This window comes from Polypterus senegalus, chromosome 1 (assembly GCF_016835505.1).
Source record: "Polypterus senegalus isolate Bchr_013 chromosome 1, ASM1683550v1, whole genome shotgun sequence".
Classification (NCBI taxonomy): Eukaryota; Metazoa; Chordata; class Cladistia; order Polypteriformes; family Polypteridae; genus Polypterus; species Polypterus senegalus.
Window position 1 is genome coordinate 144,065,349 of NC_053154.1, and position 13,554 is coordinate 144,078,902.

Below are 13,554 nucleotides of genomic sequence, written 5' to 3' on the forward strand. Positions count from 1 at the left end.
TGATTTATAACCATTTTATATTGTAATTCACAATATCAAGTACAATGTTTGTAATAAAGTTAAATATACTAAGGTGAATATTTTTTATTTCTGTCTGGGAAAATAATTTTTAGCAACAGCATATCTAATCCCTTTACTTTAAACAGCATTCTTTCAGGAACCTATTTATTTATCAACTGAATCCACTTAATCCAGTGCAGAATCCAGATCTATCTATCTATCTATCTATCTATCTATCTATCTATCTATCTATCTATCTATCTATCTATCTATCTTAGCTTCATCCCTTCTTCCTTTCTCTGTCTCCTTTTGTTTAATTTTTTCCAGAGAAATAAATGGCTTCAGCTGTCAATCAACTGTCTTTCATACATACAGAGTCTTTTATTGTGTGCACTGCCGTATAAAAAATCTTTACAAAGCAGTCACTAGTATGGTGCTAGTCGTCATCTTTTGTATTTTTTAAATATTTCATATATATTTATTATTTCATGCCTTGTGTTCTGTATGAGCAAGATATTTCAAAAAATCTATTTTTTTAACTCCATACTGGTTTTCCATGAACTAATGCAATTTAAGGACAAAATTAAATAACCTGAAGAATGTAATTTTGGAGCTGAAATGGAGACTTTGATTTTCTAAGCAAAAAGCACAAAGCTTGGCATCCAGTCAATTCATCAGTGAAAACTTCAATGGATGCTATTAGTGTTTACATCCACGGAACGTTACTTGGAAGGAATGAGTATGCTGAGCAAAGGATAATATTAGGCTTAAGGGAAACGGGGATTAGTTGTTCACACTCATTTTAGCTATTGCTATAAAAATTATCTTTAGAATCATTTGTACAATAACACTGCATTAGAGCCTTTGATAAATATTTATAGCATATACAAATATGGTATATCCCAGTGACCATTAAAGTCCTCACAGCTGTAGGGTCTGGACATTAATGAGTGCAATTTTCACAAGTTGGATATCAATAAATCTTGGAATTCCATTTGAAATACTCCAGCACTGGTAGCTCTCTCTTATTTTGATCTTAAATTATTCATAAGTACATAATAGCTTTTTTGATCCAGTTGTCTACTGCTATTAGAATGTTTATAGTGTTCTGACACCTGTTTTCTCCACCATAATTGATTATTTAATTGTTTTAAATAGTTTATTCAGTTTGTATTTCTGCAAAAATTTGATAAGATTAAAAACAGACACTTACTATATATGTGATTTTTATACACACGTCCGTCTCAAGGTATTCTGTTTACACTCCCATATCCAACCCAGTTAACTTAACACACTCAACTTTTGGATATGGGTGGAAAACTTGAAAAGGATAAGAGCAAGACAGACAGAGAGACAAAGAATGTATCAATACTAATCAGAAATCCAGTACCCTATAGATGGGATACACCAGTCCTCCCTACTAACCTTAATTTATAGTCATGTTAAAGTGTGAGGCTGACATGAGCATCACTGAAAAATAATGATGGAAGCAACATCAAAATGACAAATTCATAACCCTTTTGCCATTTTTTTATCAGATTGACAAAGATCTATTTACAATGAACTATATATTCATGCTTCACATACTATATTTAAAAACATGATTAATTTTTTAACAAAATAGTCTAAGCAGCTACCAATATATACGAGTTTCTTTCTCCTCAAAGGTTTCATTTTGCCGATGTGCTCATCTCATTTGTGTATTAGCGGCTAAGCGAGTTCAAAGGTTCCATGCGACCGATGTTCATGTCATTTGTTTTCTCTGCGATTTCACTTTGCCGACACAGTCACTTTCTTTCAGCTTCATGCTGTAGCCTCGTATTTCTTTCTTCTTCCGACTCGTTAACTTGGGGCCTCCTTACCGGCTTTTTGAGCATCATGCTGTAGCCTTTCACTTCTGAGCCAGACCGACAGACGCACACACTTCCACGCATACATGTTTATATACAGTATTATATTATATTAGACACCTTTATTTAATCCCATGGAGAAATTCAAATGCATACAGCAGCAGAAACATATAAAACAAGGATACAGACTCATAGGACAAATAATACAAACAGACAATCGGTAAATAAACAAACAAATAAATAAATAAATATTGTATAGGAAAATCAAAATGGTAAGATAAGCAAATGTTGATGCTTATATGACAAGGTCGGAATGTGGATTATTGAAAACAAAATTAGACCAATGGTGTTTTTGGCATGAAAATTCTGGTGGGGCCATACCTGAATTTTCATTATGTCTGCAGGCCTGTCCAACATAAACATTTACTTATTTAACTAATGACTACTGAAAAAAGCAAGTTCACAATCCTTATGTCTCACAGAAAATCAGTCAAAAAAAGCAGGTACCTGGTGTGTCTCGGAATGCATCAGAGTGTAATACCCTCTGACATCATCCGAGAAATGACAACAATATTAAAATGCTAAGTTAAAGCCCCATAACCATCCACAGCTCATGAAAAATTATTGTCTATGAACTGGCTAAATTGAAACATCTGCACCTTAAGTTTAGCTGCAACATCTTTAGAATTACATGGCTTTGAGGTGAATAAGGACAATCCACAATAACATAGACAGAAAACGCAGATTGCACTAATGCCGCATAACTATAAGCGTACACTGTATTTCTGGTAGCAGCACTAAAAACTGTGTAGCCAGGAGTTTACTGGTCAGCATGGTGCCAGCTAACAACTGAAAAAGTGATTTTCTACCTACATGTCTGTTCTTTTCACAGTGGGGCTCTGAACTTCTCCAAAATGAGATCAATGTGATTCCCTTTCATTGTCTGGATGCTGAAATAAAATATTTTTTCATAACCAAGAAAAAAACACAATAAAACTTTTAATAATAATGTTAAACTGTCCAAATGCAGGATGTTTTAAAATGATATGCATTATGCTGTAATATATAGTAACAATATTGTGGCTAATCCTGAAGAGAAAGCCCCACTCATTTGACTTAATCGAAAATGTTTCAGTGAGTGAAATTAAATAGGAGTAAATTATATGATTGAAATGTAGTGTACAAGACTTATGGGATGAAAGGATGGTAAGGAGTTTCATATAACTGAAATGACTGCATCGTTTGGATGTACAAATGACTGCACACTTTCGATGAAGAATATTTTCTGCCATATAGATGCTTAATAAAAATATAGTAACAGATGGTCTACTGTTATTGGCAGTCTGCAATAATTATTCATTCAAAAGTATGATTTTCAGATTTGCTCACACCACAAAACAATTCAATATTCTTACAATGTTAATGTTTCTGTATGAATTTTTATGAAAATGTTAATTTTTCTGTAAAAGGATGTAAATTCATGGTAAGACTCTCACATACATTTTTACACTTGTTCACTCAAATTTTTATCTTGATTAATTGTAATAGTGTAGAAATCTGCATAGGCATGATAAACGTGGGTCCCTGGCCTTTAATGATTCTGAAAGTAAAATTATGTGGCAAGATGACACACCGCTCCAGAAGGCTGGATTAACATCTAAATATAGACACTGTCAGAGTTTACCTATCTCCTTGTAAGTTTGAAGGTTTTCTCCAGGTTGCTTTGTCTTTCTATTACAACATAAGGCATTATGGTTAGGATGGTAAGTTGCTCTAAAGTAGCACTATTTAAGTGAGTATACCCAACGCTGCTCTAGTTCCAGACCAGTGTGCAGTGCTACCAGGATAGGTACCTGTCTGCTGAGCCTTTAGTTGGATACCGCTGGTTTGAAAAATTAATTAATAAATGATTGTCATTCATGAAAAACACGATTTTATTTAACCCATTAGAAGCCATTATTAATACTCTTTGGCAGACTGTGTTGATATCCCAGGACTGAGACTAAAATGTTTAAGTGATAGTAAAAGTGATTAAATTAAACCAAACTGGAAAACAGGAAAGTCTAAGAAACAGTATTTTTTCAAATGCCAACATATCTGATCAATACTAAACTATAGCAGACAATACTTTATCTTATTTTTAATAGTTCTCTTCTAGGTATTTTCAGAAATTCAGTGAATTTAAGGATGGAAACTGTAGAAATATTTGAGGCAGTGATTGCCTTAAGATGAGGATTTATGTTTCAATTACATTTTGGGGTTTGTTTTACAGAACTGACAGATTTTTTTTTCTTATTATGCAGCACTGTCAAAGCAAAGACCACACAGTGATGAATACGCAAAGAAAATCCCACCCCCAAAGCCGAAGAGGAATCCAAACACTCAGTTAAGCACATCGTTTGACGAGTCTTACATCAGGAATCATGGTGCCAAGAAGTCCTCAAAGAAAGAAAAGTCATCTTCACAGACACAAAGTCCTGCCAGAGACACTGATGAGGATGAGCCTGTGTACATTGAAATGGTGGGAAATATTCTGAGGGACTTCAAGAGAGATGATGAAGACCAAAGTGAAGCTGTCTATGAGGAAATGAAGTATCCTATTTTCGATGACCTTGGCCCAGACTGTAAGTGGCCCAGTATTTATAGTTCTGAACACATAAGTTATTCTTCTCAGTGTGCTACTCCTACAGTGCCTGACTTGGAGTACACTAAGTACTCAGTGCCATCAACCCAAAAGGGCATTATTTGTGACATCCCTGCTCCTTTTCCAAATCTTCTCTCACACAGACCACCACTGCTGGTATTTCCTCCAGCCCCAGCACAGTGTTCACCAAACTCGGATGAATCCCCTTTAACTCCCTTAGAAGTTACCAAGCTGCCTGTGCTGGAAAACGTCTCTTATATAAAACAACCTGGAGCATCACCATCCTCTTCCTCTCCTCAGGCTTCTACACATCAAAAAACTGATAAAGAGCTCCCTCCAACACATACCATCACAGCTTCCGGGCGCTCCTCGGCACCACCCCTTCCTTCTGCACTCTATAAATCCTCAGCTTCTGCACATGGGTATCCAAGGAGCCATTCTGCCTGTCCTTCTCCTGTCAGTATGGGTAGGTCTCTGACCCCCTTAAGCCTCAAGAGACCTCCTCCCTATGACTCATTACATTCAGGAAGTATCCCAAGAAGCTCATCCTCAGTGCCTCACTCACTAATCAAAAACTCTTCGCAGGAGGGAGCCAAGCTAGCTAACTCTTCCTCTTGTACTCACGGCTCAATGCAAAATGTGTCACGGTCAAGAACACCAACCAGTCCGTTAGATGAACTCACAAGCCTTTTTACCTCAGGACGGAGCCTCTTGAGGAAATCTTCCAGTGGCAGGAAATCCAAGGAGCCAACAGAGAGTAAGTCTTCCTTTTGTGTAAATTCAGAGGGCAAAGATGCCTATGTTTTTACTTTTATATTGAATCTTATTTATTGCTGATTTTGTTTATTTTGAAGCACCTTGAGATGACTTTTTTTGTTATAGGTGTGCTTTACAAATAATTTAAAGCTATTATTAAAATGGCAGTTTAAACAAAAAATATAATAAGGTGAGAACAAAACAGGAGAGTAGGTGGACCATGGTAAAATTATGTGCTAGCTTGTGGTTACTGAGTCCAGGGCAGCTGCTTAATAAACCAAGATACTGGCAGTTTTTGTAGGCTTTTCATGTCCCAAGCTGTGAAATTCAATTTACTGAAGTGAAGGAGTTCACAGCTTACCTGATTCAACAGGCAGTAGTGTCAATATGTCCTTGTTCAGAGAATGCTAAAAATACAGTATACCAGTGTTTGGCTTAGTCTCTCAGATACTATTTTAATGGTTTTTGACCCTCCAAGTGTACTAAACTCTTAGTGTCTGTCCCTACTCTCTCTTGATGCTGTCTCACTTTGACAGCTGTAGGAGAGTTCTTCCTTGTTGGGTTAAATGGAAGCGAACTGCTGTTGTTTAGGCTTGTTGTGGTTTTATACAGTTCTGCAACTACCTGAATGAAAGTAAAATTTCTCTCTCATCTGTGGACCTTCTGTAATGTATCCTTAGTTGACTTCTGGCCCTCTTCTTAAAAGAGAAAAAAAAACATACTTCTCATTATTTCCTTGCGGTTTTCCGAAGGCTCCCATCTTGGACCTTTTTGACTCTACATACAGTGTGTGTGTGCATTTATATTTAAGAGAGACAAATAGAGAGATGCGAAGATTGTTAAATGGTAGTTTAGCTGATTTAGAGACAGGTGTTCAATAAACATGGTGATTTTTTTCCATTGTTATCTGCTTAATTGAATAAGATTTAGATTAAGCAATGCAAAACTAAAAATATATATTGTCAAATAAATACATCCTTTATACCATGCTATCTATTCTACATGACCAGTCTTTTCTAAGCAGGGTTGCCTACTCACCCTTCATCTCATATAGAACATGATGTTGTGAGTCATCATTTCTTTAGAAGGCACACACACTAAGACATGCACACATAAAGCATATCAGGAGTTATACAATACCTGATATGGAGACCAATCTGCACCTCTGAAATAGTTCAACCAAACAATGACAATAACAGCAAAAAATTAATTAGCAAAGACACATCCAAACCAAGATACAGCAAGTGCCACCACAGGATAAAGAAAAGGGAACGACTTACCTGCCAGCCAAAGTAATTTCTTTAAGTATTAATTATATATTAATTATTCTAGAATTATTAAAAATAATGTGAAGAGTATGCTTTGTTAAAATATGTTTTCAGCCTTGAATTTAATGTTGAAACCAATGGGTACTCTCTAATATATGTGTGGAGATCATTCCAGAGTTTTGGTGCTCTAAAGCTGAAGGTTCTTCCTCTTATACTAGTTTTATGTATACTTTGGAATTTAAAGTGTATGTCTAAAAAATGCACTGTTCACTTTGGCACTAATGAGTTATGTATAGTATGGAAGAGATCAGCCATTTATGACTTTAAATGTCAAAAACAGGACTTGAAATATAAAAAATAGCTTTGACCAGCCTATTTTAAAATTGACTAAACACCTTTGCAGTACCAATTTTCTGAACATATGAATATATTTGTTTCCAATGCCCAGCATTTGTAGTGGAGCTACCAAAGATTGGTGATGACATCGCTAATATCAGCTGCTAAAATGTTTCAAATAGTCCCGATTGCCTGGTGCTGCATTATTTATTAACAGATTTCATGGAAGAGTTGCATAAGAATGAATGAATTCGATCATGCTCACCTCACATTGCCTTTTACTTTTGGACACACTTGCATTTACTTCCATTGATGCATCGATTTCATTTACATATGCTACTAAACAGCATTTATCGAAAAAATGAGCACTGTGAAGGTACAATCACCTGATACAGGATGACAGCCAACATTTCAAGTGATCATTTTCAAGAAATCATCACAGGCTAACTAAGCAGTATTTAAATATATTGGGTAATAAAGCAAAACACATTATTAAGGTCCAAATCCATCACCCCTCTTCAGTGAAGGAAAATGATAATAGACTCCAAATGATGGCATTTTGATTCACATGCTGGAGAGGGCTGACCCGTAAGGGATGCTGAATGAGCCCATTACAATATTTAATACACATATCCCTTACCTTCATGATAATGCGATTAGGCATCATATTTCTTATTTTGATTTTCTGAATTATTTCTCTCAAGATCACCAGGATAGAAAGTTTAAATTGTAAAATAAAAGGCTAGGTAGAATCCTGGGCATCAAAACAGCTAGAAACTATAGCTGCTTATGCAGAAGAATAGTATGTATGTGCTGCTAAATTAAATATATATATTAAGTTGAAAGTTAGTAGTATAAAGCTGCAAAAAGAAAAAATGCATATTGTGATTTAATTGAGTTGATTTAAAAAAACAAAGAACAGTTACACAAAGCCAATAGGAATCCATTTATATACTAAAAAAGGCAGAGAGAAAGAAAAAGAAATTTGTACACAACAAGTAAACTTACACACTAATGGAAATATAAATAAATAATTTAATAAGAAAAAACTTACATCTATATTTCAATATTTATTAGTGGCTTTATCGTCAACTCTGATTTGAACATCTTAACATTAAGTGAACGAGACCTCTACAAACAAGGAAATCTTAGGAATAGCAATGTAGTTGTAGTAAATCCTCTTTATTATCCATATGCTGTATTATGATTTCCAATTACTGTACCTTGTTTAGGTAATACCTAAAAAAGCAGAGAAATATCAGGTAAAAGAAAAAAGGAATATTTAAACACTTTCTAGAACACTTGTCAGACTCATGAAGTGGAGGCTGATAAATTGTGTGGACATTTGTTCATGACAAGTACAAATTATTATGTGTTTTACTGGTGAATGTGCACAGACTTGTACAGATTCCTTTGATAGATGTTGTCATTTTACTCCAACTGTTAGAAACAGCAAAGCAATGCAGGCAATGATATAAATGAAGTCCACGTTTCAGCTATTATATGGCAGAAATGGAGTAAAGTCTGCAGAGCCCTTGAACTTGTATATGGTACTAAAGCTCCTCTGGCCCAAGGTTAAAGACAAACTTTGTAGTTGTATTTTCTGGTTCCAGGTTGTGTTTTCTAGACATTCAGGTAAAGAGAGGTACTGAACTTTTAGTTTTTGGCCTGTAACAATTTAATGGTGCACAGAATGGCCAAACTATTCCACTGCCATGGCTGCTTTAGCATTGCTAGAGCACATCATAAATGGAAGGATTAGAAGAGAATGTATATTCCTAGATCATACTGATTGCTTGGCACATGATGATGAGTGGCTTCTAAGTCGATTTAGATTTCCAAGAGCTCTTGGAGCTGTGTGCTGAACTGGCACCGGCTTTACAAAGGCAGACTTTGAGGAATTGTGCTCTACCTGCTCCTTTGCAAGTTCTGTCCACTCTCGGGTTTTTAGTCACAGGAGCTTTTCAGCGTGAACTGGCTGACCGATCCGGTATTTCTCAGTCATCACTGAGTCGTTCCATGCCAGCTGCATGGGATGGTATTATCCACTTGTCAAGCAGATATATAAGATTTCCGTACACTATGGCCGAACAGGCAAACATCAAAGTGCAAGTTGCAGCAATGTCCGGTTTTCCCAATGTAATCAGAGCGGTCGACTGCACACACATTGCTATAAAAGCACCTTCACAGAATGAATTTGTTTATGTAAATAGAAAGCATTATCACTCTATTAATGTGCAAATCATCAGTGATGCGAAAATGTGCCTCACTAATGTTATTGCGAGATGGCCTGGCTCAACTCATGATTCATTCATCCTGAGACATAGTAGTGTGGGGAACAAAGTTGAAAATGTTGCTGTGTGTGATGGCTGACTTTTCGGTAAGATAAGACATTTATTACCTTTTTGGTCACAGTTGTATATTATCTGTACGATGTAACCATATAACACGATTATTCAGGTGATAGTGGGTACCTGCTGAAGATGTGGCTCCTCAGCCCTCTCGCCAACCCACTGACTGAACAAGAGCAACGTTATACTGATCTACACTCTCAGGCATGGGCGTTGGTAGAATGTACTATAGGGCAGCTTAAGGGCTGTTGGCGCTGTCTGGATAAGACTGGTGGAGTGCTGCTCTATAATCCACAGAAAGTGTGTCACATCGTGCAAGCATGTCGCATTCTACGTAATATGGCACTCATTCGTAACTTGCCTGTACCTGAAGAGATGCGACATGATGAACCTGACCCTGGACCACCAAATGATCAGCCACACCGGACAGCATTACAATGTCGAATGAATGTAATGTAATGTAACAGAATGTAAAAACAGGTAAGCAGATGCATCATTTATTTTTTCACAAATTCATTTAATTTTTGGTTAATATCACACAATACTGCCTTGATATTTCGTAGTTCATTGGCTACATCCCGTTGTGCATTGGCTACATCTCTCACTGCATCCACCAATGCATTTTGGGATTCCAGAACTGCATCAGTCAGCACACGGCCAGATGATCACCAAGCAGTTTCCAAGGCAGGGGTGTGTGAGCAGCCAGCGCCCAAAGATGAGGTCGGCACAGAAGCAGCACCATCATCGCCAGAAGCCATGTCCTCAGCATTGGGGTCAGCTTTTGTACTATTGTCTGGAAGTAAATAAACAATAATTAATACCTGATTGTTTATCTTATTACACATGCAAATTATTTACATGAGTATGGATAATGGTAATCAAAAAAGAAATAAAAAATCACCGGCACCTGCGGTGATGTCAGAATCTCTCTCCCCCGCTGGTAAAATACCGGCAATAAGTGTTTCGCCAATAATTGCAGCAACTCGCTGCTCAAACGGTGAGAACTCCAGGAGTTCAGTACCTCCTCCAGTGGATGTAACATGCAAACGATGAGCTGCGACTCTCGTTTTCACGGCAACTTTGATGTCTGACCACTTCCTTTTTAATTTGGTCACAGTACGATTTTCTGCTACAGCACTCTTGACTGCGTCTGTCACACTATACCACTCCGTCAATTTCCTTTTGTTGCTAATGCCACTTTTTAAGCTACCAAATAAAACATTTTTCCTGGCCTCTACTTATTTTTGGTTTTTCCTTTGCTTTCGCCATTGTCTTTCTGAAGCGCTGAAGGTAAGGGGCTATTTATATTGATTTGCATATTCAAAGAGGCATAATTCTGGGAGGAGTTGGGGTAGGGCAGCAGACGCGTGCACATGCATTAATTTCCACGCTGACTGGGATTTATGTAGTGGAAGAACGTGGAAGTTGGTGAACGCACTGATTTATGCATCTGGATATTTTTGTGCATAAGTACATTTACGCTTTTGTGCTTACGTCATGTTATAGTGCGAATTCTATGCATGGTGTTATGCATGAGGCCCCAGATCTTTTAGTTACTAATTGATTGCATTCATAGGTCTAACCCAGAAAAAAGAAGAAGAAGAAAGTCTGTATTGCCATTGTAAAACAGTTACAACTAAATTACGAGAGCCACTCCAACTTGGCAGAAAAATCAAAAATTTCACTTCTTTTCATGAAACACAACCAATGCTACAACAAATAATGCAAGCAAGAAAAAAAAATTAAAACAGTAATATTGTAGGTAAAAATATACTTTAACAAATGAGATAAAAAAAACAATGGAACCAGTAGTAATACAATAAAATAATACCAACAGCAGTATGTATGATAATTTTCTTATTTTTGTTCAATGTATTTGTGGCAATTGGAAAGAAGCTGTTTCTGAATCTATCAGTCTATGCTGTCTCAAAGATCTATAACGCTAACCAGAGGGCTGCACTCATAAGAACCTTACATTCAGGAGGAGCAATACCATATTTGATATGGCTATAAAACAACTAAACATCACTTTTGTCTTTTGATTTATGGGGGTTTTGTGTACACGTTTTCTCTACCTAAAGAATTTTTATGACATCACAGCAGTAATGGCATTCCTATCCTGATGCTGCAATAAATTGGCTGGGAGGGAATGGTATGCTGTCCTTTCTCTGTCAGCTTTGGCCTCCTATTTTTTCCAGGTCTTTCTTTTTTAACCATGTACCAACCAGACCGAGCATCCTGGAAAGCTCTTGGGCCTCATGGATGATGTTGCGCTTAGACTTCACACTAAAACACATTGTATGGACAAAACTAGAAATGTGCATACACATGAAAAAATCCAGATGCATAAAACTGTGCGTACACCAAGTTCTTTGCACTTCCTCTTTATAAATCCCAGTGAACATGAAAATTAACGCATATTTGAATATGCAAATCAATATAAATAGCCCCTTCCGTTCAGTGTTTGTGCAAAAGACAATGGCAAAAGCACATGGAACAAAGAAAAATTTCTGCGAATAGGACTGGAAGCAAAGAAAAACATACTATTTGTTGGCATAAGCAGTGATATAAGCAACAAAAGGAAGTTACGGAGTGCTACAGCTCAAAAAGTTCAAGTTCAGAAAGTCACACAGTGCCTGAAATAAAAAAGAAGTGGTCAGATATCAAAGTTGACATGAAACGTTGAGTTGTAGCCCAATGTCTGTTTATTCCATTTCAGACAATATTACAAAAGCTGACCCCCGTGCCGAGGTTGCAAATCCACGTGTTGATGATTCTGCTGTGCTCAGCACATCCACATGCACTCGCTGCTCACACAACTCTGCCTCAGAAACTGCTGGGCAACCACTTTGGTTGTATGCTGATGGACACTATTCTGAAGTCATAAAATTCAATAGTGGATGCTGTAAGAGATGTGGTGAATGAACTAAGGAATATAAGGGCTGTACTATGTGATATTGACCATAAATTAAATGAGCTGGTTAAAAAATAAATGCTGCTTCTGATTACGTCTTTTCACATTCTGCTAATTACATTCAAAAGAAGTTGTAACCCTGTCCAATTTGGCTGATCATTTGGTTTGTCATGTTCATTGTACCACATCTCTTCATTTTTGGGCAAGCCGCGATTGTGTGCCACATTATGCAGTATGCTACATGCTTGTACAATGCAACACACCTTCTGTGGACTATAGAGTAGCACATTAATAGAGTGGAAATGCTTTCTATTTACATAAGCAACTTCATTCTCTCAAGGCGCCTTTATAGTCTAGCATTGATGCCAAGCATCACAATGGATACATTCTCTGCTCTTTGCATGGCTCTTTGAGGTGACTTACTATCCTTAAAAGGACTGCTTGCCTTTTGCCACAATGGTTTGAAAAAGCACCTGCAACTGTGCAGAGTTGCCATTATTATAAACTCTCCTGCTATAGATGATGTAATGCCAGCTCATTGTTTTGGTGATTAATCTCTGGCTGATGTAACTTGCCCAGCACTGTTGCAATAGCAATGTGCATGCAGGTGACCACTCCGATATTTGGAAAACAGAACGTTGCTGCAAATTGCACTTTTGTGTCTTATACATCTGGATAACAAGTGGATAATACCATCCCATGCAGCTGGCATGGCGTGACTCAGTGGTGTTTGTGAAATACCTGGATCAGTGAGCAAGTTCATGTTGAAAAGCTCCTGTGGCTAAAGCCCATGAATGGACAGAACTTACAAAGGAGCAGGTAGAGCACAATTCCTCAAAGTCTGACTTTGTAAAGTTGGTGCCAGTTCAACACACAGATACAAAAGGATAGCTCTTGGAAACTGAAATCAACTTAATAGACAGTCATCATTATCTAAAAATACACAGTCTCTTATAATTCTTGCATTTGCAATGTCTTCTAACAATGCTAAAGCAGCTATGGTAGTTTTAATAGTTTCACCATTCCTTGCACCATTATACTGTTAAAGAATAATTTCAATCAAGTGAATTAAATTTTTAAATAATATGCAATTAATTTTGGTGTATTTGATGATACCCGCCTCATTGATCCAATTCTGAAAAAAGACGAACACACAGAAAATAGCGCAGGTTTGACACTAGGTGCCACCAGTTTGCAAAACTGAGCAGAAACTTGCATACCCACAAGGTAGGTGTGAAAATGTGTGTGGTTTTATACCAAGTTTAGTTTTTATACATCTCAAAGTGTGTGTGGAAATGGGCATACGCAACATTTTTGTGCATACGCACTGTTTATACATGAGGCCCCTGGTGACTTTTAAATTGTTCTCACTTTCATTGCCATCATTCCTATTAACACTTTTTAGTAACAGCAGCCACTGCTGTTTGAGTTACTT

General features: G+C 37.0%; 1 protein-coding gene across 1 annotated transcript in view; it reads left to right on the top strand.

Annotated features, from left to right (window-relative positions):
• nyap2a (neuronal tyrosine-phosphorylated phosphoinositide-3-kinase adaptor 2a) overlaps positions 1–13,554 on the top strand; it is a 167,714-nt gene that overhangs the window by 79,697 nt on the left and 74,463 nt on the right. The window contains exon 4 of the mRNA XM_039759683.1: positions 4,154–5,251. Within this exon, the coding sequence (XP_039615617.1) occupies positions 4,154–5,251 (1,098 nt within the window). The remainder of the gene's footprint in view (positions 1–4,153; positions 5,252–13,554) is intronic.